Genomic DNA, 27,203 nt, shown 5'->3' with positions numbered 1-27,203 from the left:
TGTTTAGATCTTCTAAATTGCTTTGGGTTTACATTATAAGTCTATTTCGTTTTCAAAGTAGATATAGCTCCTTCACTTCTACATGCATGGGTTGCATACAAATACGTCAACCTATCAAAAGGATTATATACATATCCTACTTCATTTTTTTCTACATTAGAAGGACTAACCTTTTCTTTCTCTTTAACAAGATTACAGTAGCTTGCAAGCAAGCACCAAATTTTACTAGATAGATGCACCACGATTGCCCCAACACCCAGAGATGCTTCAATAGACCTCCAAAAAATTTCCACAACTCTATGGATATGTAAAAATAATTTTGAGATCTTCATCTATGGATAAAGCAACTCTATGGATAAACAAAGCAACGTGAGCCACTCCTAAGTAATGCAAAGGAATTCTAGGTTTGAGCTTCAATATACCAATGAAAGTTAAAAATTTTCTTCAAGTGAATCATTCTTACAGATATGTTGTTATTAATTAAATCTTACTTTAATAGAATTTAATTTTTTAACTATGTTTATTAAAAATTGTTAATTATGTGTCACATTGATCTTAGTTTGGTCTTGTTTTGTGCTTTATGAGAAATTATTTCAAATACAGTAGCCTGATTTAAAACAATATTATTTATATTAAGAAAAGTTATCTTAACATTAAAAAACCTAGAGATACTATTCATATGCATGCGCGTGCGTGCGTGCGTGCGTGCGTGCATGCGTGCGTGCGTGTGTGTGTGTGTGTGTGTGTGCGTGTGTGAAGCATTGTCATTGATACTACATTGTTCACTTTATTTTTTAGCACATATTCTTTGTTTTGTCCTCTCATTATGTTTTGTGAAAAAAAAGAAAGAGTTGCATTATGTAGTTTCTTGTTGCATAGAATGTCTTTCTCCATGTTTATGCTATGTTAGCAAGCATGCATTTTTGTTATGTTTGCTAGTAAATTGTTATTATGATCTCCCACTAAAACATTGTTAGAAGAGCACATAGATTATTTTTGCTCAAGGGATCCTGTTTTTGAACAATGATTATTTGCTATGAAGAGGATAGTCTCTAGTTTAGTTAAGGTGTTTACATCTTTAAGTGTATAGATGTCTAAGTAAGTGGGAGTCTAATTTGTCATCATGTGTCTCTTTAGATCCTAAGTAAAGTACCTTTTATAAGAGCTCATGGTGAAAAACTTCCTTATCCCCATGCTTACTATTATTTCCCAGCCACTTTTATTCTAGATTTTTCCAATTGATAAACCAATAATCCCCCTGAAACTTCTTATTCTTGTTGGGGGTAAAGGCACTTCTGCCTAGCCGCCTGTGTATTACTACACTAACAATACCCGCCACTGCACACTACAGCTGGCGAGCGCCCGTCACCGTCACTTTATTCTTTATTCTTTTAGTGACAGTTTGAATAAAGGAAGGCTCGGTCACACATTGTGATTGTTGGAGTTCCCATTTGTGTCTCTCTCTCTTCTTGCTCTTGCTCTCTGCCATAGCTCACTTCCAAGCAAGCTTCGATCCTTCTCGCCTTTTAACTGGTATTAGAGCTTTGGATTAGAGCTTGATCATGGAGCTTAGCCCGGCATTACTTCAGCCCGGATTGAGGACCTAGAGCTTGGAGCTTCAATGCCAGCCATGGCTTCTTCCCCCCGAGGAAAGATTTCATCTCCCACCTCTCCCGACCCTCATAGGCTCTTTGCAGGTGTTCCTCCTTGGCTTCATTAGGCACCTTGTATGTCCCCCATTTGCCCCCTTATCCTCAGCATAACTAGCAGGCCCCACAGTAACAGATCACGTTTTTTTGCGCTCGTTTCAAAATTTGGCTCAAAAATTCCATTTTTTCTCATATATCTTGGGTATCCGGAACCCGATTTAGGCAAGGTAAGAGTATAACTTAGGATTTTGGCACTCTACAAACGCGATGGCGATGTCAAATCTGCCACATTTTGATCACAGCATTTTCTGCAACAGATATGAGTTGATTTACAGCAAGAAAATGCCATGCTCTTAGCTTATGTGATGCTCCCAAGGCTTGGTATTTGATGCCCAGATGCTTTGGAGATGTTTGCCCAATGTTTTGAGATGCTTTGGGACTTGGTTTGAGCTTCCATAGCTTGATTTATGTAGGGATTCACTACTGTACATTGTTTGGGCAACAAGGTTTTATCAGGGATGGCTTATGCATAATGCTCTTTGTTGACATTCGGGTGTCCTATTGGATGTATTGATGCTTGGTCATCATGGTTTATGCCCGGATATACTATTTGAGAGCTATTGAGCCTTGATTTGGATGCAGACACTTCGTTGTTGGTTGGGATTTATGCTACCTTGGTTGACAGGTTATTTTACCTCGAGTTTGGTTATGCCTATTGGTTTTGGGCTATGTCTTTGGGATATGCAATGAAGTATTGACCTCCAGCTTGTCTTTGGTTCCGGATCTTCATTTGAGCTTGAGCTTGGCTTTGGAATGCATTTGATGCTGCGTCTTGGATGTACATATGGCGTGTATGTTACCTATGTCTAACAGGTCTTGACATGCTTGGCCTATGCCACTACTACATGCTAATTACATTGTTTGGAGCCAATTGCTACTAGTGCCTTGTCTTAGCTTGCATCTGGCTACTTGAAACTTACTTGGGATAGTTCTTGGCTTGCCAAAGTTGTATTTGGGATATAGTTGATATCTATGGATGCTCTAATTAGAGGCTACAAAACCTATATGCCCAGGATGCCTTATTGGTGTTTGGTCTTAAATCTTTCATCACTGGTGCTCTCATATTCCTTTCTTGAGCTTCTTGGCTTGATCCATAAATATGATTCAATTAGGATCCTAAACTATACAATCATATCTTTCCAAGTGCATCAAACAATCTTTTTGTGTCAGTGGGAGCATCGTTGGATGTTTGACAGACATTGAGCAAGTAGTTTATGCTATTGAGCTTTGAGTCTTTTGAGATTGGGATCTTCTTCACTTGGGTGTTGCATGGTTGATATGTCATGGCTCGCATACATGTACTTGGGCTAATTTGGGCTTCACACTCCCTGAGCATACATAGTTGCTTTTATGTACTTTTGAAGCGAGCAGCCTAAAACTATGACTGATGATGAATGGGATGAGCCTGATGAGTTATGCAAGTCCACCCTCATCTTGTCTCTCACTGAACATATGCATTACAATGTGGTTGAGGAAGTACAAAGTGCTTGGCAGTTTTGGGATAAAATTAAGAACCTCTATGATAAGAAAAGTCTGGCAAGTCAGATGTATTAGTTGAAGCAGTTTATGGACCTGCGCATGAAGGAGAATATGACAATGTCTGCTCATTTGAGCCAGTTCCATGCTATTCTCAAGAACTTGACTTCGCAAGGTATTACCTTTAATGATGAGGTTACTCCATTGTTTTTGCTTGGGACTCTAAGTGAGTCATGGGATGTATTCCGCACTGCCTTATGTGCTCCTACTACTATTTTGAACTTGCATGATGTAGAGAGTGATCTTCTGCAGTAAGAGATCAACTGTAAGAACTTGGATGCCTCTCGTGTGTCGCATGCTTTGATTGTTAAAGATAGAGATGGTAATGGCAAGAATGACCGTGGGGATGGCCGTGGTAGAGACTCGTAGAAGTCTTGGTCTAAGTCTCGTGGTAAGTCGCATAGCAAGTCTCGTGGGAGAAATGCTAATGTGACATGTCATCATTGCGGCAAGAAAGGTCATATTCGCCCACAATGTCATGAGTTGTGCAATGAGAAGCACAAAGAGAAGGGGAAAGACAAAGTAACAAAAAATGCCTTTGATCGCAACATTATGCCTCTGAAATCCAGTGTGAACATTGAGGAGATAAATGTCATGCAGATTGATGACTCCGATGGCGAGTACATACTTGCAGCTAGTTCTTGTGATGCTACATCGTTGATGATGTTCACTCTATATATGCGCAGTGTTAGCTTTTGGATTCTGGTGCTTCCTTTCATGTTACACCATGCCATGAGTGGTTCCATTCCTACCGCACTGTCTCTGGTTCAGTTCGCTTGGGCGATGAAAGGTCACTTGCTATTGTTGGCATTAGGGATGTACGGTTGTAATTCTCTACTAGCAATACTTTTCTATTACAGGATGTACGTCATGTACTTGCACTTATACACAGTCTTATATCTGCAGAGGGCAGCTTGATGATGCTAGGTTTCATGTTTCATTTAGAGATTCTTCCTAGAAGATCACCCGTGGCAAACTTGTGCTTACTAGAGGTGTCAAAGCTGGCAGCCTCTATCCTCTTGTAGTTGATGGGTCCTCTGTGTTGACCATGTTTTGTCAGTGGATTCCACCTCACATGTATCTCTTTGGCATGCCCGTTTGGGCCATATATCCTTAAAATGAATGAAAATGCTTTCTGGTTTGCAGTTTACCGCCCCTTGACTACGCATATTTTGATTCATGTGAGCATTGTCTTTATGACAAACAGACTAGGAATACGCATAAGAAGTCTGGTAGGACACACATGAGTGAGCCCCTGGCATTGGTATATTTGGATGTCAATGGACCCATGCCCTGTCAGTCTATGGATGGTGCAAAGTATTTTGTGACGTTCATTGATGATTTTTTGTATAAAGTCTAGGCTTACCCCAGTAAGCTTAAGTCAGAAGTCTTAGCTATGTTTCAGAGATGGCTTGCATTAGTCAAACTGGGCATAGGCTGAAATGCCTTAGGACTGACAATGGGGGAGAATATGTGTCATGTGCTTTTGAGCAACTATGTGACAAGAAGGATATTAAGTGTCAGTTGACCGCCCCTTATATCCTACCCCAGAATGGTTTGGCTGAGCGGATGAATAGAACCATCCAGGAGCATGTACGCAATATGCTTAGCCATGCATGCTTATCATAGAGCTTTTGGGCTGAGGTAGTTAGTACAACTGTGCATGTCATAAATAGATCACCTTCTAGTGGTTTGGATTTTCAGGTTGCAAAGGAGGTATGGACTGGGAAACCTCTGTCTTATGCGCATCTATGTGTCTTTGGATGTGAGGCATTCTACCATGTGCCCAAAGACAAGCGTACTAAGTTGGATCCTAAGAGTGTTAAATGCATTTTCCTTAGCTATGGGGATGCAGACGAGATGGGTTACCACCTCTGGGATCCTCAAGCGCGGAAAGTCATCCGCAGCCATGATGTAGTCTTCCATGAAGACAAGATGCATAGGCACTCTGAGAAGGTGGTAGAGATACACAGGGTTATATTCCAAGAGGAGCCATGTGCTTCTGCACAGCCACTTGGACAACCTGCAACAGCAGTTGGTACACATGACGAGGGTGTTGGACCAGCCACAGAGCCTGGTCTACTAGAGATAGACATCCACCAAATAGATTTGAGCCCTTAATGCATTATGTCTTGGTTATAGATGCAGGAGAACCTCTCACCTATGATGAGGCTATGCGCAGGGTGACAGTCACTCTTGGCAGACTCCTTGCACAAGAATATGACTTGGGATTTGGTTGCACTGCCTTAGGGCAAGAAGGCTTTGCCATGCAAATGGGTGTACAAGCCAAAATGTGCCCCTGGAAACCCCGAGCCGGTTTATAAGGCAAGACTTTTCGCTAAGGTTTTTAAATAGGAGCATGGAGTTGACTTTGATGAGTCTTTTCTCCTATGGTCAAGATGACCACTCTACACTTGGTTTTGGCCTTAGTCACACAGCTTGACTTGGACTTGTACTAGATGGATGTCAAAACTGCATTCTTGAATGGAGACTTGCATGATGAGATATACATGGAGCAACCTAAGGGCTTTGCAAAACCTGGCAGGGAGCACTTAGTGTGCAAGTTGAAGAAAAGTATTTATGGCTTGAAGCAGGTACCTAGGGAGTGGTATCATAAGTTTGATGCCTTTATGCAGTCACAGGGCTATAGTAGGAGTACTATGGATTCATGTCTTTACACGAAGAAATCCCGTGATGGCTCATTGCTTATTTTGGTACTTTATGTGGATGATATGCTAATAGCAAGGAAAGCTCATGATGAGCTGGATACTCTTAAATCTCTGCTAAAGAAGAGCTTTGAGATGAAGAATTTGGGACAGGCCTCTCACATTCTTGGTATGCGCATTAAGCGCGACAAGCATCAAGGACTACTGTACCTCTCACAAAGGGAGTACATTCATAAAGTCCTTGAGCATTTTCGCATGCAGGACATAAATCCTATTGGCTGTCCATTACCTTCTTATGTGAAGGTTTCACAGGCTGATTATCTATAGACGGATGAGCAGGGCCAAGATGGCCAAGATCCCTTATACATCAGTCGTGGGTAGTTTGATGTATGCCATGATAACCACTTGTCCAGATATTGCCTTTGCAATTGGTGATGTGGCATGCTATATGGCTACACCTGGCAAAAAGCATTGGGATGTTGTAAAGGGTATCATGACATACCTAAAGGGCACAGTAGATATGTGTATTTGCTATGGCAGCTAGGATACAGGAGTTGTGGGCTACACAAACTCCGATTATGCAGGACATGCAGATAGTAGGAAGTCCACTTTTGGCTATGTCTTTACCTATGCTGGAGGTGTTGTTTCTTGGATGTCCAGGATTCAGAAGTGTACAACTTGAAGGGGATGCAATGGCAGTGGAAATTTGAGAAGGAGAAGAGGAAGATGCGAGAGAGAAGAGCACACACAATGTAGGTGCTATCCAACTGAACTAAGAGCCTTATTGCACTATCATATTATATATGAATAAAGAATGGGTGGTCATAGTGTACACGGGCAGGCCCAGAGGCCTTTTACCCCAACAACCTCCCACTAAAAGGCCAATGTGGCTAGGGAGTGAAAACAAAGAAAAAAAAAAGACAAGGTGAGGAATCACGACATCTCACCCAACGCCCAACCGGAAAGCGAGCTGTGCAAGAAGTGTTGGGAATCTTTGCAGAAGAAGAGTCAAGCATCCCCGAGTCCATGACATCCAGGAGATAAGTGATCTCGCAGCTCCATACAATGGAGCAATCCAAGAATGCTTCTTATGAAGCAAGCACAACTCATCAGTGCACGACTGTAAAGCATCAGAGTCACGCATAGTATCACCATGGCGCATACAAGATAGCAGAGAGCAGTCAAACTCTCCAGAGTCAATCATTGAAAGAGAGCCAACATCCCGAACACTCGTCCAACGGGGTCTCAAGACTACATATGGCCTCAGCAAAGCGGAAGACTGACATATGGCTGGCTGTCCAGCCTGCAAAACTACAAGAAAATGGCTCTCATGAGCCTGCAAGGGGTCTAGCAACTGATCACCAACATCCTGACCCTGATTGCTATGCATAGCTATGTCATCTGGGCCAATAAGTGCCTCATTTTCAGCATAAATAGCTTGCTGTAATGGCACTATAGTTGTTGTAAAATCAGCCACCCATAAAACGTACTGAACACTCATTAAGAGGCCTGAGAGGTGTCTGCGTCTCATAGAAGACAGCATGATAGTTGCATATGACTTGCTGGGCATCCAAATCCCATAGTCTGTAGGTCTTAAAGTCACCATCTCCATAACCAAGGAGGATACATATACGTGACATAGGCTTATGTGGCATACGTACAGATGCCTCTTGCAGCCAAACATCCTCAAGTAATCATAGGAGGGTTGCATGCCACTCCATGCCTCATGGAGTGCAATACCATCCAAGATCAAGCACGACGTCATGTTAACCAAATATACTGTCGTCATAAGGGCCTCAGCCCAAAATCCATAAGACAACCCAGCTATGGTAAGCATAGAAGATCCCTTTGCCTGTAAGGTCAAGCACATGCCATGAGCAATCCCATAATACAGTGGGCACAAGAAATCAATGCCATACTGTTGACAAGAGGTCCGAAAGCTGAGAGAGAGAGCATGGCTTTCATAATCCATCTGCAAAGCACCTAGGCTTGCTACTAGCAAAATCCATAAACCTGTCAAGCATAACTGCAGCATCTTCAATCTGCACCAAGGGAAAAGCCCAAACACCGTGGGTAGCATGATCAACAAAGGTCAGAAAGTACGACGCTCCACCAAGTGACTGGGAAGGCATAGGTCCATATACTACACAATGGACAAGATCTAGGGAAGCATGCCTCGTACGATTGCCATAAGCCAAGGGGGCTCTGCAAGGACCAAGAGTACAATCAGGGCAAGCATCAAGATCTATAAGTGACATAGGAGGCAGCAATGAGTCTGAACGAGACAAGATCTCCATCTCTTTGTGGTGCATATGGCCTAGGCGATAATGCCATAACAATGCATGTGGTATCCGGATAACTACAACCATAGAATCTCCCACATGAGAGACATGCACTGGGTAATGTAAACCAACTCTAGAACCTCTGGCCAAAACCAAGCAACCACGATAGATCTTCCATGACCTATCTTTAAGAGAAACAGAGTAACCTACATCATGCAATTGACTGACAGAAATCAAGCTCTTACTGAGCATGGGAACATGTAAAACATCCCTAAGCATAAGAGAAGTCCCATTAGGCAAAGCTAGGTATGTCCCCTATACCAAGAATAGCATAAGTCTACTCAAGGCCCAAAGAAATGCATCCATCAAACTCCCTGTAAGTAGAGAACCATGCTCTATGTGGAGTAACATGACAAGATGCCATAGAATCCAATAGCCAATCTGAGACATAGGCCATATCACTGAGCAAGCGTCCATGGAGCTCAAGGAGTTGAGGGCTGTCCCAACATAGGGAACCTGCCCATGAAGACAACTGTCTGTAGAAGCATGCTGCTGCAAGTACTCTTCCATCCTCACTAGAGAGGGAAGCACAGAAGCATCAACTAGGGATGTAGAAGCTCCCACATGAAAAAGACTCATAGCTAAGTGCGTGACATAACCAACCACAATAGTGTAAAGGCCAAGATATCTGTCAAAAGATCATATGGTATTCAACCATGAAATCAGCCCATAACCATAATGGTAAACATGACTCTGCAGTACATCAGTCCACATAGTAGCATCCAAGTCAATGCAAGACCGATAAGTGGCATAAGATCCTGCAATGGCCAAGCTCCAGGAGAAGCCCAAGTATCTGTACAAAAACATCCAAATAAGTGGCTCTATAAAGTACATGATAGTAGACAAAGTGCATAGCTAGGTAAGCATCAAGAACAACTGCTCTCTAACATGTATGGGCAAAAGCAACCCAACTAGCATAGAAGCTAGGCAACACAGAAGCAATAGAGCCATAACTGCTTATCCCAAGCGCTATCAAGAAGTCCACTGATCAAGGAGTAACCCACAAAGAACCAAGCATCAATGAGCAATGAAATCTCAATAACTAACTGCTAAGACAATGGAGCAAGCACTACTCAAAACATGTGTCTGCATCCAAGTAAATCCAAGATCCATAATCGGGACATTAAGGGCCAAATAGCATCCAAGCTACATAAGTGATAAGCCAATCAAATGCAAACTGCTCCACAAAATTCTCAAATGCAAGTCGATTCAAGCCCAAACACCTGCCATACTGTAGCCAAAACCCAAAAGCATCCACATCAGATATCAGTCCCATAATGGGTAGCACGGGGCATAAATCTTGTCAACAAGTGAAATGCCAGCTGCAAACAAAATGACAGTGAACCAAGAATTGAGCTCTACTCTTTGCTCAAGAAACATCTAGGAGCATAAACATCACAATGGCATCATCCAAATACATCAACATATCATCTCGAGTAGTCGGGAGCACCCGTAGACCATAGGCATACCCAAACTAGAGGTAAAATAACCTGTCAACCAAGGTAGCATAAATCCCAACCAACAACAAAGTGTCCGCATCCAAATCAAGGCTCAATAGCTCTCAAATAGCATATCCGAGCATAAACCATGATGACCAAGCATCAATACATCCAACATGACACTCGAATGTCAACAAAGAGCATTATGCATAAGCTATCCCTGATAAAACCTTGTTGCCTAAACAATGTACAACAGTAAATCCCTACATAAATCGAGCTATGGAAGCTCAAACCAAGTCCCAAAGCATCTCAAAACATTGGGCAAACATCCCCAAATCATTTGGGCATCAAATACCAAGCCTCGGGAGCATCACATAAGCTAAGAGCATGACATTTTCTTGCTGTGAATCAACTCAGATCTGTTACAGAAAATTCTATGATCTGAATTTGGAAGATCTGACATCACCATTGCGCCCGGAGCATGCCAAAACCCCAAGTTAGACTCTTACCTTGCTTAAATCGGGTTCTGGATGCCTGAGATATGAGAAAAAATGGGATTTTTGAGCCAGATTTTGAAACAGGCACAAAAAAACCTGAGCTGCTACTGTGGGCCTATTAGTTATGCTGAGGATAAGGGGGCAAATGGGAGCATACAAGGTGCCCAATGAAGCCAAGGAACACCTGCAAAGAGCCTATGAGGGGGCCGGGGAGAGGTGGGAGATGAAATCTTACCTCGAGGGGAAGAAGCCATGGATGCCATTAAAGCTCCAAGCTCTAGGTCTTGAATTCGGGCTGAAGTAATGCTGGGCCAAGCTCCACGATCAAGCTCTGATCCAAAGCTCTGATACCAATTGAAGGGGATGTAATGGCAGTGGAGAAGGAGAAGAGGAAGATGTGGGAGAGAAGAGCACACACAATGTAGGTGTTGTCCAACTGAACTGACAGCCTTATTGCACTATCATATTATATATTAATAAAGAATGGGCGGTCACAGTGTACACGGGTAGGCCCAGAGGCCTTTTACCCCAACACGACTCTCTCTACCACTGAGGCCGAGTATGTTGCGGCCATTGAGGCTTGCAAGGAGGCCATATGGTTGGGCCGTTTGGTTCATGACCTTGGGATTGATACTATACTTATGCTGCATTCGGATTCTATGAGTGCTATTCAGCTAGCCAAGAATCCAGTCTTCCATGCAAAGATGAAACACATTGAGGTGAGGTATCACTTCATATGTGGGGTCGTGGAGGGCAAGTCTATTGACCTTGTCAAGATCTCCACTAACGAAAATCGTGCATATCTGCTACTACTGAGCGCTTTGCCTTCCTTAGGAGATTGATGGGCATTGGATGAGATGACATTTTTCCTCATCCTGTTGTACATGTGTACATTGTATTGTCTTTTCTTTTTCTTTTCACTCCTCAAACTGGGGAAGATTCACCTTTAACTAGGAGGTTGTTGGGGATAAAGGCCCCTCTGCCTAGCCGCCCGTGTATTACTATACTGACAGTACCCGCCATTGCACATTGTAGGTGGCGAGCACCCATCACCATCACTTTATTCTTTATTCTTTTAGTGACAGTTTGAATAAAGGATGGCCCGGTCACACATTGTAACTATTGGAGTTTCCATTTGTATCTCTCTCTCTTCTTGCTCTTGCTCTCCGCCATAGCTCACTTCCAAGCAAGCTTCGATCCTTCTCACCTTTCAATTCAAGGAAAACCTCATTGCACATAGACCTTGTGTCTCTTAGCCCTAGTCTAGAATATTATTATTAAATTTGAATAATCATTTACACATTTTAGATGATTTACTAGAATTTAATATTGGAAAGAGGAGGCTAAATAATTGAAAGGCATCTAAAAATTTAAGTTAGCTCTAAGATTTTATGGCCCATTTCGTATTGTTCACAAGATTAATGAGAATGCATTTAGATTGGGGATCCCTTCTTATTGGAAAATACATACTTCTTTTCATATTAGCTTATTGAGACCATTCAAGAAAAGACCTCCAATTGCTACTATAGTGATGACCCTCCTTTGCTAGAGGATGATGCTAAAATTTTAATTCATGAAGTAATATTCGACCATGACCATTAATGGACCACTAAAATTGTGTCATTAAAGGGATTTCAGTTAAGCATGTTGCATGTGATATCACAGTGAAAATTGAATTAACATTTGTGAGGGATTGTTTGTCTAAGGAAAAATTGAATGTAAAAGTGATTTTTCATGTAACAAACAATGGGATCTCTTTTCAAAATGATGAAGATTGGTAGAAATTCCTTACATTTTGAGCTATGTTTACCTCTACAATGCATTCTTCTAATTTTGATCGGCACAACTTCATGAGACTCTTGAAGTATAATTGGGAGCAATGATGGACAGAAGTGGAGTCTACTACTTCATAAATGCTAATCGACTTGCTTATTTATAAACTAATCGCAAAAGGATCAAGTGGTGGAAGACCTTAAAGTAGTCTAGTTATTTATCTTTAAAGAATCACACCTAAATCCTATTCTCAACATAGACAGAGAGTGGATTTGTCAAAATTGCTATCTCTACAACCACATGCTCCACATTATCCCAATCCAACATGTTTCCATTCTAGGGTGCTCGCACCCCAATAATTATTGTAAAGATGGTCTTCTAGACCTTCCCCTTGAATACAGGATCTTAAATATCATTACTGGGCCTCCAACCTATGAAATTATTGATGTATGTGAATTCCACAATTAGAACTATTCTAACCAAAATTCTTAGTTGATCAAAATAATCTCTATATTGGTATACTTCCATTTTGCCTATGGAAAATGATGAATAACGAAGATGTCTAGAATTTTCTTTCCAATTTGAGAAACAAATTATGCATGGATCCAAGTTCCTTGATATTAATTATTGTCTTCAATTGTATTGAAAACATAAATGGGGACTTAAATAAGTTGTGCAAAAAGTTAACTTTGTACATTTAACTAGGGTATCACATCTACTCTTCCAAATCCTCTTCAAGTTCAAGAGAATATATTTCTCCTCAAGCAAGTCAAACTAAATGAGTTTGATGGGAAAGGGAGAGATGTGGAAGCAAACATAGAAATTTGAATAGGGACAATGGGAGACTACTTCCTAGCTATAGGAACTAGTTCTACAAAATAAGCTATGATTTCCATGCTTAAGCTACTAGGTGAAGATTGATTGTGGTGGAAACAATAGTGTAGAGATAAAGGTATATCCGAACTAGCTACTTCTTTTGTCAAGATAAATGTTATCACTGAGAGTGTAAATCAAATCAACATGTAGCCGCCATCTCAACTCAACACTATGGCGAAAAATGACGTCCCATTAACTAGTCATCTTCCCCTTGAAATTATCATCATACTTACAGGGATCAACATGAACAAGAGGACACGAGAGGGGTATCACCACCTCCCTCTAAGGCTATATAAAGCCTTATGGTTTTAAGGCTATAACATGGCCTTTAGGCATGAGCAAGACACTGAGAGAGAGAGAGTGTGTGTGTGTGTGTGTGAGGGAGAGAAAGAAGATAGAGATAGAGATATATATATATATATTGTGAGAGATAGAGGGACACAAAAGGAGGAACAGAGAGAGATAGAGAGAGGGACAAGAAGGGAAATTGGCAATCCAAAAACAAAACTTTATCATAAGATCCAACCCTTACTATCATCATTATAAGAGGGAAGGAAGACTCGCTGCACAACAACCCTGTCTCCAACAACCTTGTCTTCTTGTGCACAAGGATTACTAGAGCGTTTAAAGATTGTCAAAGTTTTAACTTAAGGATTTCGATTATCAAAGTATATAAAGTCAAAGCACGAGGAGGAGGACAAGTGTGGCACCTAAGAGAAGCACTTCGGACTCAAAGCATACAATTGCAACTATTCCACCCATGTCATAAGCTTTCCAAGTGATCTCTAACTCATTAAGTATGTTGCCACATTAATAAGCTAGTTGGACCATATATATCATTAGATGTAGGTTGGATTGGGATTCATAATTGGCAATATTGCAATCACTTAGTGGAACCAATCGACAAACCTCTATCATAGTTATATCATATGGTAATCATATGCCCTTGTTATGGAAACCCCGTTTGCATTGGAATCAAGAGACCCATGAAGGGTAAACTTGAACATAAGTCTCTAAAGTAAGTAACTAGGAAATCTTGGATAGTCACTAAGAGCCTTAGAAGTCTAACCTAACCTTGGAAGGTAAACTTGCACTAACATCAACACTAAAGGGGGGAATTGGAGTCAAAACCTAAACAAAACATCTATAAGTTTAGAAAATCCTTAAGTTAATCAAACTTAGAATATTACTCTAACCTAATAGCTAAGTGTGAACCCCTTGTTTATGGTCAAATGTAATGTTGTTTTGATTACTACTGAGTATTTATGAAGATGTGATATTGTGAAAAGACCTATGACTATGAGACTGAGAGGGACACCTTGAGAGAACTGCACATGAAAAGAGAACTGAAAATGGCTCTTATATATGTGCTCTATTTGTTGAATGTTCTTAAGTTGTATCTTGTAAATTCCCTTTGAAAGTATGGGATGGATAATTAAAGTTAAGTGGATTCACAAGTAGAATTTGTGGTTGACTAATATCTATATACAGATAATCTATGGATTGATCTCTAAGGTAATTACGCTCCTTGGGAGAAAAAAATGTTGTGGACTATATCATTACTTAGAAAGCATTCAAAGGAAATTGTTTTGGTTTTTATTGAAATATTTTAAGATATACCTTGTTGCTTTGGGAAACAAATGATTTTCTAGTTGAAGGTTGATTGTTTGCCTTGCTTTTCATTGAAATTGAAAAACTCCCCAAAAAGAGAGTTTACTCGTTCCAAGGCTTATCGGATGAGGGTTTAAGGCACGGTGGATCACCTTCATGATTGCATGGCGAAAATAGATGCACGTAAAGGTAAGGAACCTAAAAGGGCATTGCTTGATAGACTCGTCATAGGTTGAATGGTGTGAATGCCACCATAGAATGTTGGTTGCCTCTTATGGTAGCTTGCAAGTTAGAGTTGTTTCAAGGAATACTAGGTGGTTTCATTTAGAAAATCTCTTAATGGACTACTAAAATCATGTCACTGAATGAATTTTAGTCGTGCACATTATATGCAAACCAATCTAACTAGGCGATCCATCATCAATGTTTACAAGTGTTGAGCTTGCCATCTCAACACTTCCCCTGAATCTTAATTGTATATTTGCAACTCCAAGTAAGCTTTCAAATACTTGAAACTTCTCTACACCCAAGGCCTTTGTGAAAATATGAGCTATATACAAAATTAATCTCTACTACAAATACCTTCTCTCACACAAAATAATAATACACCTCAATGTGTTTTTACTAGCATGCGACATTGGTTTCCTAGCCAAACTCTATACTAATGTTCTCTCAATGAATGACAATTGGGTCATCTTCCTATATATCCAAATCACCCAATAACTTCTACAACCATACTACATCACATGCCGCCATAACAAAACCTCTATACTCGTCCTCTGTAACTACTATACTACGAGTGTACTACATGAACTTTATGTAATTCTGCAACTCTAAATGTAAACAAACCCTTTGGACTATATTAATTTCAACCTTCATAAGTTTGCATGTCCAATATGTTTATGCCTTATTTCAATGTTTACAACCACAACTTTGCCTTCAACATACATATAGCATCATTTTTAGCAAGATTTCAAGTATTATCCAAAGTAAGCATTCGACCACTCTACTTCCTTTTGTAACTTGCACTTCTTATTGAAGTCTTTACCAAAACATCCCTTCATATTAAATCTAACGTACAACTCTTGCTCTGTCATTTAACCAATAGATACCAAATTCTTTGTGATAGATGGCCCTAGCTAAAACCTAGTTAGAGGGGCTTAACGACATGCCAACCATAGCTCTCCAAATATCTTGCAAGAGGGTCCAAATTTTACTAGCTACAAGGAAAGACATAAACTATGGCATGAGAATTCCACACTGGTCATGCAAAAGAAACCATTGCCATTCAAGATTTGGCACTTTGAAAGAGCCAAGGCGAGGGGAAATCCACAAATGAGCACTCTCCAAAGAAAGACCTTGCATTTGGGGAGAATCTTGTTCAGGCAGCCTTCCATCACCATCATTTTCCACCAAGTCTTAGATTTATGCAATCCCATCCTCTCTCCCTCCCTCTCCCTCTCTCTCTCTCTCTCTCTCTCTCTCTCACGCATGTGCAAAGAGAGATACATATATACATACATATCTACATGTGTATATACATGTAGTGCAGGTATGTATGTATGTATGTCTGTGGATTTGTATATATGTATGTACAGTGGACAATTGGTTAATATTGCTGACCCTCGTACTGGATGTATAGAGCTATCACCATTTTGGGCAGCTAATTGGTGCAGCCAGATTCCATACCTAACTTTCTCTAAGTTTATCAACATAGGAGAGGCACACCATTCCCACCACACCTCAACCCCCAGATATCTCAGATACCATTTTAAACAAGACACAGTGGGTGTTTACAGCTATCCAGTCCACAAGGGACTCTAGACCCATACAGCTCTCTAGATGAACTACAAGAGTCCTGGCAGATACAGTACATACCTCTGCAGCATATGCATTTGCACATGGCAGAGCTCCCAATTGAGAGATTGAAACCTTGCTGCTCTTTGACACCATGGAAGTCCCCCATGGACTGAAAATGCGAAGTCTGGGGCTTTATGATTCAGCCATAGCTAGAATCCACAAAGCCTGCAGAGCATGTTGAACTGCTCTTCAAAAAAAGTGGATATCAGATGTCCCTACTATGAGTGAAATGATCAGGGTGCAACCGAGCATTGAAGGCAGCAGTTAAATGCATATCCATGTGTGTTACTATTTTGCAAGTTGGTGCTCTCAGTGCATATGTATCCTATACCTTCATAATTTTTTGTGTTTCTAAATTTTGTTGAGATACGGACTGAGCAATGAGACAACTTTTTCCTAATTCTATGTTATTGTGAGTGTTGCAACTACTCAGCAAAGAGGTCCACGTAATATCATCATGAGGAATGGGCATGGTTTGTATTAAACCTACAGCAGCATTCAGAAAGCCTGCACGGCTGAGGAGGTCAACCATGCAGCTGTAATGCTCAAGCTTTGGAGAAAGACCATGGATATCTTTCATTAGAGAAAAATTTACAACCCCTTCCTTTAATAGGCCAGTATGGCTGCAGGCACCAAGAATGGCCATGATAATTACATCATTCGGTTGCAAACTTTGGTGTTGCATTTTGTCAAAATATTTCTGAGCCAATGCAAATTTACCATGCAAAACAAACCCTGCAATCATCACACTCCATGACACTACATCTCGATTTGGCAAATTATGAAAAACTTTTAGTGCATCCTGTAAGCTTCCACACTTACAGTACATATCCACCAGAGTATTTCCAAGGACTGTGTCCAGTTCCATTCCAATTCGAGTCATTTCATTGTGAAGCAGACTGCCTTGTTCAATAGTTCCTGCGTCAGTACATGCTTTTAGGATCCATAAAACTGTTGCTTTGCTAGGTAAGACTGCAGCTTGGCTTAACTTTTTATAGAGTTCAAGGACTAGCTGTCCATGCCCATGCATTGCACACCCCGAAATCAATGTACTCCAACAACGTTCATCATTGCTTTGGAGCATCATGAACACTTGATATGCCTCCTGAAGCTTCCCATACTGGGCATACATGCCCAGCAAAGCAGAACCTACAACTGCATCTAACTCAATGCCACTTAGGATCAACTGGTCATGTATAAGCCTACCATGCTCTAGTGTGCTTGCATGACTGCATGCTTTCAAGACACATGAATAAATGGTTGTGTCTGGCTGTAAATGTTCCTCCTGCATCATCTTGTAGAATTCTAGAACCATGTGCACCTTTCCACTTTGGACATAACCTGTCATCAGTGCACCCCACGATATCAAGTCTCGTTCAAATAAGTTGTCAAAAACTCTCTGTGCTTCTTCTAGGCAACTGCATTTAGTGTACATGTCCACAAGTGTGTTGCCAATAACCACCTCAGATTCTCGCTCAGTTCTGATGATTTGATCATGTATCAAATGACCTTGGCATACCAAGTGTGTGTGACTGCAAGATTTTAAAGTACATATATAAATTCCATCGTCTGCTCTTGCACCAACCTCCTGCATTTTCTCAAAAAGCTGCAGAGCACACAGTCCATCTCCACAATCAGCATAGCCTGCTATCATGGTGCCCCATGCTACCACATCTGGACATTGCAAATTGACAAAGACACTGTGTGCATCTTCTAAAGTCCCACATTTGATATGCATGTTGATGAGAGCACTCCCAACTACCAAATCCAAATCTTGTCCAAACTTAGTAATCAGATCATGTGTAAGACGGCCTCCTTCAATGCTACCACAAACCTTTAATAAGGATAAAAATAAAAGTGTGTCTGGTACAATACCTACCTGCTGCATCTTGGTAAAAAGTTGTAATGCAAGCAAGCACTGTTCATGCTGAAAGTAAGCTGTAATAATAGCAGTCCACGATTCTATGTCCCTATTGAGCATTTTGTTAAAAACATCGCGTGCCTGCAACAAATCTCCACAGTTTACAAACATGGTGAGAACACTATTCCAAACCATAAGGTCTGCCTCCCATCCAAACCTGAATGCTAGTTCATTTATCAATTTTGCGACCTGCAAGTCAGCAAGATGACCACATGCTTTTATAAGTGAAACAAAAAGAGCTTTGTCTATTTCAATATCCCTCTGATGCATTCTTTTGAATAGTCCCAAAGCAGAGAGCAGACAACCTAGCTTCACATAGCCTTTGATTAATGCCTTCCAGAGAAGGACATTTTTATTCTGGAAACTCTCAAAGACTTGGAATGAGCTTTCCAAACTACCAAAGTTCACATACATGTCAACAATGGCAATTCCAATGATGACATCTTGATCTAGTCCAATTTTGACAACTTGATTGTGTATCTTTCTACCCCATTCTCCTTCTTGAATGCTTCCACATGACTTTAAAATGGATGAGAATAGGTGATTGTCAGGCATTATACCCTGTTGAAGCATTCTCACATACAATTTAGGAGCAATGATATGTTTACCAGCTGCCATGTACCCTGAAATCATTGCAGTCCATGACAGCAGATCTCGATTTTCCAGTTGATTAAATAACAACCGTGCCTCTGCTAGAAGGCCACACTTTGCATACATGTCAACAAGTGCACTGCCAATTGGAACATTTAATTCATATCCACTTCTGATAATCTGGTCATGTATCCACCTGCCTGGTTCCAAAGCTCCTAGGCTTGCACATGCTTTCAGAATGCTTGCAAACGAGAATATATGAGGTTTTCTGCCCTCTTGCTGCATTTCATTGACAAGCTCAAGAGCACAAGAGCTATCCCCAACTGTAGCATATCCTGCAATCAAGGCATTCCATGACACTACATCTCTACATGACAACCTGTCGAAGACTTTGCGTGCCTCCACCAGACTTGCACACTTTGTGTACATGTCAATGACAGTATTCATAACCTCAACATCTGATTCAAGTCCACATTTGAGCACCATATCATGTATTGATCTGCCATACATCACAGCTCCAACAGCACTGCATGCCCTTAGAATGGACAAGAAGCTAAACCTGTCCGGGTCGATGCCCTTCTGCTGCATGCTGGTAAAAAGCTCAACTGCAATCATGCTGCTTCCAAGCTCTACATGTGCTGCAATAATTGCATTCCATGTGTATGGGTTGTTAACGGATATTTTTGCAAAGATGCATGATGCATCAAACACACTCGAGCATGCAGTGAACAGGCGAATGAGATGGTATCCAGCACAGGTCAAGGAATCTACCCCACTGCAGACCATGAGAGCATGCACCTGTCTTGCACCATGGAGGCCCTTTGTCTGGAGGCAGATTTCGAGGAGACGAAATACAGCATCCCGGGACAAGAGCACACCCCGATGAAGCAGAAGCTCGAATTCTCGGCATGTGTGCTGTAAAAGCTTCTCCCGAGGACAAGGGGAAGCTAGCAGCATACGTGAGGTTGCCCGTGGAGCCTTATGAACAAGACATTGGAAAGCTTTCCATTAAGCTAAGGATCATTCATTGCTTGTGTTTCTGAAAACTTCCAGATGATTCCACACACAACCAAGAACATGAGCAGCTGCTGCTGCTGCTGCCAATTGCACCCACTATCTGACAACAAAGGAGGTCATGGCCTGATGAATTGCAGGTGCACATGAGATGCAGCCAGAACCTCTTGGGGGCAGGCGCATACACTGTATGTTGTGACACCTGTTGTCAAGTTTGCTGCATATATGGAACAGGTCTATTTGTCTCCCAACGCAGGCGATGTGGTACCAGGCTTGCTGCTGCAATCTTCTAATTACTACTGGTTATTATTAGCTAGCAGCCGGGTCCTGCGGGCAACCATGATCTACCCTCAGCACTATCTCCCACGGGGTCTTTAAGACCTCGGGGAGTTGGGATCAACGGCTGTCGTTAATCCCCCTCCTCACGACCACATTGCAGACGTCGATCCCGTGGGCAAGTAAACCCATCCGTTTTTTGTGAGCCCGCCCACAATCTTAAACTCGTCCAGTCGGAAAAGTGCCCGTCGATGGTACTGGGGAGACGTGTGTGCGCATGCGAAACTGGAGACACCTTAACTCCTTATAATTGGGAGGGGCCCAGAGAATGTGCCGCCGCCAACGAACAGGGTGACATCGAAACGTGTGCGCATGCGAAGTATCAGATGCCGCGGCCTTTGTTTCTCACGAATGCGAACTTGCCTGCTGCGTGCATTGTTCCTTCCGTTCTCGTTCTCTCTCTCTCTCTCTCATACCCACAATAGCGTGCGCATCCCTCAATTCGGCGTCTTCATCCCTCCCTCAGTTCGGCGTCTTCATCCCTCCCACAGTAGCGTGCCCAGTCCGTGACACAGGAGGCTACAGCGTGACCGTGACACCCATATCCGCAGCGTGACGCTTGTGTGGGAGGCTGCAACATCTTAGGAGGCTACAGCGTCTTCATCTGCGTGACAGGAGGTTGCAACGTTTTCATGTGCGTCTCAGGAGGCTGCAACGTGAATATACAAATTTTCTACCATCAAAGTTTGTGTGAACACATTGATAGAGACGAATGCAAAGTTTGCCATACACTAGAGACGAATGCAAAGTTTATTGTGTCAAGTTTATTATATCTTTGTTTATCATGTCAATGAATAGAACGAATGCAACGAAAGCAACGAGCACATGCTTACATCCTCGCGCAACGAGCACATGGTTAATGCTTTAGGATCTTATGATATGGTTTAGGGTACTTGGTTTAGGGTAATGGTTCAGGCTTTAGTGTTTGGACAATGAATAGAACAGATGCAAGAATGAGACACCAAAATCAACAATGAGATGCCAATGGGATTTCACTTAAATGGACAATCATGTGTACAATACAAACATTCTGAACCTAGATGCCAAAACTTTTGTGATCGTGGACCCATCAGGGAATGAGAGAGAAAATTGTCGCTCCTCATTCTCACTGTTGTAGGTGCAATACAAAATACAACAAGTGCCAATGTAAGACTCACCATACAATCGCACCGCCCTGCAGATCAAGATAGAATCCGCTGGACGAGGAGCATACCGCAAGGATAGAGGGAGCAATGCATGGCAAGTATGGCATGAATACATTGCCAGAGGGTCCACCAAAAATGTTTTGGTGCAGTAATGAGGACAATATATGCGCAGTTTTGGGCTAAACCTCACACGACCCCTCCCTCGTTGATGCTTGTGCCTTAACACGCCTGTGATAGATGGACGCTTGGGTTGTGATGAAGACTCCCCCCTCTCGTTTGGATGATGACGATGATCCTTTCCATGCCCTAAGCATGTCTGTGTGACATTTTCCTAGATCTGATAGATCCCGCCCTTTTTAGGCATGTCAATCTGCTGTGGTGTGAACATGTGAACAAGAGACTCTTTAGCACTTTCCAATTGGCGCATACAAGCATCCATCTGTGCCGCTGTGTAGGATGGAATCCCATCCTCGATCCTCTGAAGGAGCCCTCTAAAGTCTGCGATGGAGGACACGAGATCCCCTTCCTGCACACCACCACCGGAACCTGGTTTCTCCAATCCTGGGATTTCGTTGCCACCTGGTCTTTCCTTTTTGTCATCAAATGCGCACTATCGATGATGGGGAGAACCTCATGAAGGTGAGGAAAATAGCTCTTCAAGATGAGCCTCAAACCATGAAGATGTTTACAGTCAGTCGATCAATCAGGGCAATCACAGTAGTTTGATTGTACACTTACATGATACCATTTTGCATGTTGGGTTGTGCTCGCTATTTTAAACAACATGGTCCCCTCGTTAATGACTTGAAGAGAGGAGGGATCTTGCTCATACCGCTGAAGAATCTTCTCCCCTGCTGTCAATCTAGCCGTATGACTCTTGCTTGACCCATAGACTTTGAAGCGCTTAGAATCAGCTGGCATAAAAAACATGTATAAGACAACAATGCGTTTCAAGGAAAGGTCAAATGTGGAAATAGAAAGGAAATTGACCACATTACCTATCTCTTGCTTTTGCTTGAAAAACTCCAAAGCTGATCCACCCATTCTAGACCCCGATGACGAGTCATCGACAAGGGCGTGCAGTAGATCCAAAATGGACCTGTTGATCCTAGCATCAAGTAGAGTGTACTTGATATATTGCCAAAGTCTCTCAATGAGGTTGGTTGTGTCGACATTACCATGTGGAAACATGCAACCAAACTTGGGCCATCTTGCACGCCAAATACAATCTTTCCCATACCATCCATTGGTAACGTATCGAACCACATTTGGATGAGTGGAATAATGATGAAGCAATTGCTCAAACATATCATCAAACTGCGACTCTGTAGGGCAATGCATAAGATTGGACAAAGAGGCATACACATGATCGCGCTCATCTATAGGGACCTTGATTCACGCAAGAACATGTGAAGTACTCACTGTCAAGCTCATGGAATTCACAAAAAGGTAATGCTTAAAAGTAAAATGATATTGAAAAGATGTACCTGTGACAAGAGATTTTCAACCCATGCTTTCTTTGTGTGGAACCAGCATAGAATAATATGGCATGCACGTTGACGTTTGTTGCCACCAAGGTAGTCAGTGGTCCAACAATGAGGGTCTTCCAGAACAACCTTCGAGAGCGCCTCCAGCTCTAGCTGGGACTTATCAATCACCAGGGCAGCAGGGCGAATATCTCCCATCCTAGAGAGGACTAGTCTCATGGTGATTTGCAAAGCCATAATCTCTTGGTTTGACCCATTGTCACTAGTGCATAGCATAAACCAAATAGGGATACCCACCCCATGTTGGTTTGGTAAAACCGCCACATAAAGTGGAAGACCAAACACATTGGTCTTGAATGTGCTATCGATTGCCCAAGCATTGTTCTTTGAGAACCTCTTACTCATTTGCAACATCCATTCATCCTGGACTATCAGTACGAATGGTTTGTCCTTGTCCTCTATGGCATGAGGATTGTATGGTTGGCAATAGAGTACCTAAAAGACCATGTAGATGATACTATCAAATAGATGTACTAATTTTCGCAGCTTATAAACATTAATGAGAATATGACAAATACCTTGTTTTGATCTCGTAGACGGAGAGCCTCCAAATACATTGCCGCCCAATCATCCTTCGAAAGTTTGCCTGCAGCAGGACGACACGCAGAACATTGACGCTCAAAAGCAACCTAATATCATAGAGCAATGGCTTAGAAGGTAACATACCTTCAGTTCGCATTTGGTATGATAGTGTATGTACCTCCCTTGGTATCATGAAGAACCTATAAATGACACGATCCAATGGAGATGCATTTTTCAAATGAAACCGCTCCTTGGTTAGGCTCATCTTCGTGACGTGGCGACATGACCCAATGTCAAACAGGTCATCCTTGCAGTAATCAATCACAGCTGGATGCACTGGAAGTGATACAAGTCAGCATGAGATCCAGGAACATGACCCTCGTGTGGTCCATGGACCCGTATAGTGACATTATGGAGATCGTCTTTGTACTCGATCTGCACCTTGAAAGGGCAACCACATTTCTTCGAGGTTCGCAACCTATGGATTTGGGAGCCCTTTCGAGTTGCTCTACCACTGCGATGACATGCATATTCCACTATTGCCTTCCCTAAACCATGCTTTTTGGTCGAACGGACCTTGCCCAACCTAACATTGTGTTCAAGCATGATTTCTTGAAGCCTCCGCTCAACAAGAGATCTATCTACAGTAAGCTCCAAGATGGGTGCTCTTCTTTCCAGAACCTTCCCATGAACTAGAAATGGGCCTTTATAACCATGGGGCCTTGTGAACACCTTGCAAGTACACCCACCGATGAGATCTCTCACATACGCAAGAGGAATGCCATGCCTTCTCAAGTCAGTACACCACGTGGATTTGATGGAATCAATTGTGACATTGATACCCTCGTAGCACCTGTAACCTTGTTTATGTGATTTTCAAGGAATATGCTCTCCCACTCCTCTATACATGCAATGCGCAATGATGGCTCTGATTTCAAGGCCAATGTAATGTGTCCATCGCCATTTCTACCAATGCAAAGACCTTCTCTGATTCTTCTCCACTTCTTCAAGTCGAGCAACTCCCTCCTATGGAGTTGCTTGAGCACCTCCAATGTGATGGCCTTCTGCCCACTCAAATCACTGACCATCAAGCCGTAAGTCTCTCTATTGAAAGAGAAGTACTTCGATGAGGTATAGGTAGCTGGTCTTGGTGCATTGATAGTGATTTCTTGTGGTGCCGAATCATTGTCTCCACTTAAGAAATCAAGCATCTCAACCTCATCACTTGATGATCCATCTGATGTCTCTTCATCGGTGTCGAGATCATCGATCTCAATGTCACTTTCCATAATCCATGCGTGTTGACTACATACGTATATATCACCAAAACATCATTCCAATGTCACAATGCATCCAATGCAAATATGAGAGGAAGAAAGAGAGAGAGATATGCACCTTGTAGTGGAAGCCATGAGCAAGAAATCACAATATGAACCTCAAACCTTTGTTCCAATGATCTCGTGAGCTTGTATGCGCTTGCAATATGGGCCTCAAACCTCCATTCACAACAACACACGAATATGCCCTGTGTGCAAGATTTTCCTATGGGTAATACCGAGAGCTTTTCGGCTTTCGGTTCCAGGTTGACACAGTTTACTTCCAAGATACAGTTTACTTTAATGGCTGGGTTTACTATTATGTCTAGGTTTACTTGTGGTCTACGATTCAAAAACGTGTATTAGAGATAGTGGGCCCCGCAGAATCTATTATCTTCTTACTGCCAGCCCATGCAATCAATTTCAACGGCTAGCATTGCATTTATAAACCTGGGATGGGTTTACTTTTGTATGCGCGGTGGGCGCGATTTTGCAAATCCCTCTCTTTATGCTTTTCTTTTTATAAAATCCCCAAAACTAACTAAAACATCACTTGTCTTTTCTTTTAAATGATATCCATTTTTAGAAATCTCCATATCTTTTTAAGATAATATCTAAAGTATTTAAAATATACTAATTTTATCCAAAATCTAATATTTTTGGACCATCCAAACTACACACATTAATATTAGTGATTAATATAGCTCATAAGTCTCGTTCACATTGTAACTTACGTGAAGGGTAGCTACAGTCCTTGTCAATTCGAGAAAAATATCGAATTTACAACTCTCGATTTTTTAACATATATTTTTAATTAAATAAAAATCCTTAATTATTAACATTAGTTAGTTTTTTTTAAATAGTTAGTCTTTAGTTAGTAATCTTACTAACTTATCAATTTATTAACGAACTTTCGAACTAACCAACTTACTTTTATTGCGTGGAAATATTACATCCTCCTCCCCTTAGAGAAATCGAGATGTCCTCATCTCCAGAGAAACCGGGGGTATCATTTTGGAACCTGTGGGTTATGGGCCCACCATGCTTTCACTGTGCTCCTCTGATCACTCATAGGCATGCGGTCTTTTGAAACAACAACCTATTATATTTGTTATATCGGAGTCTTGATTACAAGAGAAAATTTATTGTAGTTACATCTCATAGATATCTTCTAGGTTTTTCCTAAGCACTTGGTATATTCTGGATCACTGGAGCTTGTACAACTTCGTTTCTTGTAAGCTCAATTTCTCTTCAAGTTCTATTGGGACAATTGATGTAGTTATGTCCAATGTTGTGGCACTCAAAGCATTGGTGTTTAGGGTGCTTTGGACATTCCCTTTTGGAATGGCCTAACTCCCTGCAATAGAAACAGCGCAGAGCTTTATCACTTGCGGTCACAAGGTTCTTGGTTGTCCTTGGTAGGAGTCTCTTCTTTAGATCAAATTGTCCTAGGATCCTTTTAGCAGATCGAAGTGGTCTTCTACCTGAGATACTATGTTCCCAGATTGTCCTCTTCTTAGTTCGGGACTGAGTTCCATGGACAATTGGCTTTGCTTGTAATACTAAAGAATACTTCCAAGCTTCGACATTCTGGTAAGACCCAATCTATATTAGTTGAGAAGAAATGACTTAAGAGAAATTCATTGCACGTTATAACTGTCATTCCTTGCCAGAGTATCTCTAATCATTTGCAAGTTCTAGGCTCAAAATAGATGCAACTCATATTACTTAGGTTAACTGTAGTTACAAGAGTAAAGTTTATTCCAATACAAGTTGTATTTCATGTCGACAAAATTTCTAGGATTTCTAGTCATCCTGAAGAGGTGTTGTAGGTTCTAGGTCTTTGTCTTCGTATGATTCCTCTATATATCCATAGACTGCACTTGTGTAGCTTCGTTTTCTTGGAGGCTCAATGTCTTCTGGACTTAGATCAGGGCAATCTGCTTGGATGTGTCCTAGCTCATTACAGTGGAAACATCGATGGTAGAGACATCTCCTATGGATGTGCCCTATCTCTCCACACGTATGGCATCTCTTTCCCTGATCTCAAGAAATATCTTTGTCACAATTTCTCGATCCAAGTTCTTGGACGATTGGATTCGCTCAGAGTAATGCATCTTGCAAGTCCATTGGACGTATTGCTTCAAGATGGTGGTTCAGAGGAGTGTTCAGGCCATGGCAAAACTTGGATACTTGCTGTGCAATATCCATAGGTGGCACATATTTTAGTAGGATTACAAACTTTGAGTAGTAAGCTTCCAAGGTTAATTTCAGATGCTTGAGCTTGAAAAATTCATTCATCCTCAAAGTCTGGTAGGTTGGCAGAAGGTTCGTTCGCATACAACATCTTTCAGCTAAACCCATGTGACAGCGGCTTCAGAAATACCTTGATCCTTACACCATTGCTTCCACCATAATCGAGCCTGGCCAACTAGCTTAAGTTTGGCTATCATTGCTTGATTGGTAGAAGCAGCTCCCAAAGCAACGAAATAATCATCCATC

General features: G+C 41.7%; 2 protein-coding genes across 2 annotated transcripts; both read right to left on the bottom strand.

Annotated features, from left to right (window-relative positions):
- Nucleotides 1-15,894: 15,894 nt before the first annotated feature.
- LOC148014223 (pentatricopeptide repeat-containing protein At5g27110-like) lies at nt 15,895-20,221 on the bottom strand. Its single transcript, XM_087666910.1, has one exon. It carries the CDS (start codon nt 19,776-19,778, stop codon nt 16,635-16,637), a length of 3,144 nt encoding a protein of 1,047 aa, XP_087523036.1. The 5' UTR covers nt 19,779-20,221; the 3' UTR covers nt 15,895-16,634.
- A 1,426-nt stretch (nt 20,222-21,647) lies between these two features.
- LOC148014222 (uncharacterized) lies at nt 21,648-23,478 on the bottom strand. The gene is made up of 5 exons (XM_087666532.1): nt 23,382-23,478; nt 22,804-23,298; nt 22,315-22,705; nt 22,055-22,230; nt 21,648-21,926 (listed from the first exon to the last, which is right to left on the bottom strand). Exons 1-5 carry the CDS (start codon nt 23,418-23,420, stop codon nt 21,648-21,650), a joined length of 1,380 nt encoding a protein of 459 aa, XP_087522658.1. The 5' UTR covers nt 23,421-23,478.
- Between the last annotated feature and the right edge of the window lie 3,725 nt (nt 23,479-27,203).

This window comes from Lygodium microphyllum, chromosome 25, assembly GCF_053477565.2.
Source record: "Lygodium microphyllum isolate KBCC chromosome 25, Lygodium_microphyllum_v1.1.10, whole genome shotgun sequence".
Classification (NCBI taxonomy): domain Eukaryota; kingdom Viridiplantae; phylum Streptophyta; class Polypodiopsida; order Schizaeales; family Lygodiaceae; genus Lygodium; species Lygodium microphyllum.
Note: the sequence above shows the minus strand (reverse complement) of the source record. Positions and strands in the feature narration are given on the sequence as shown.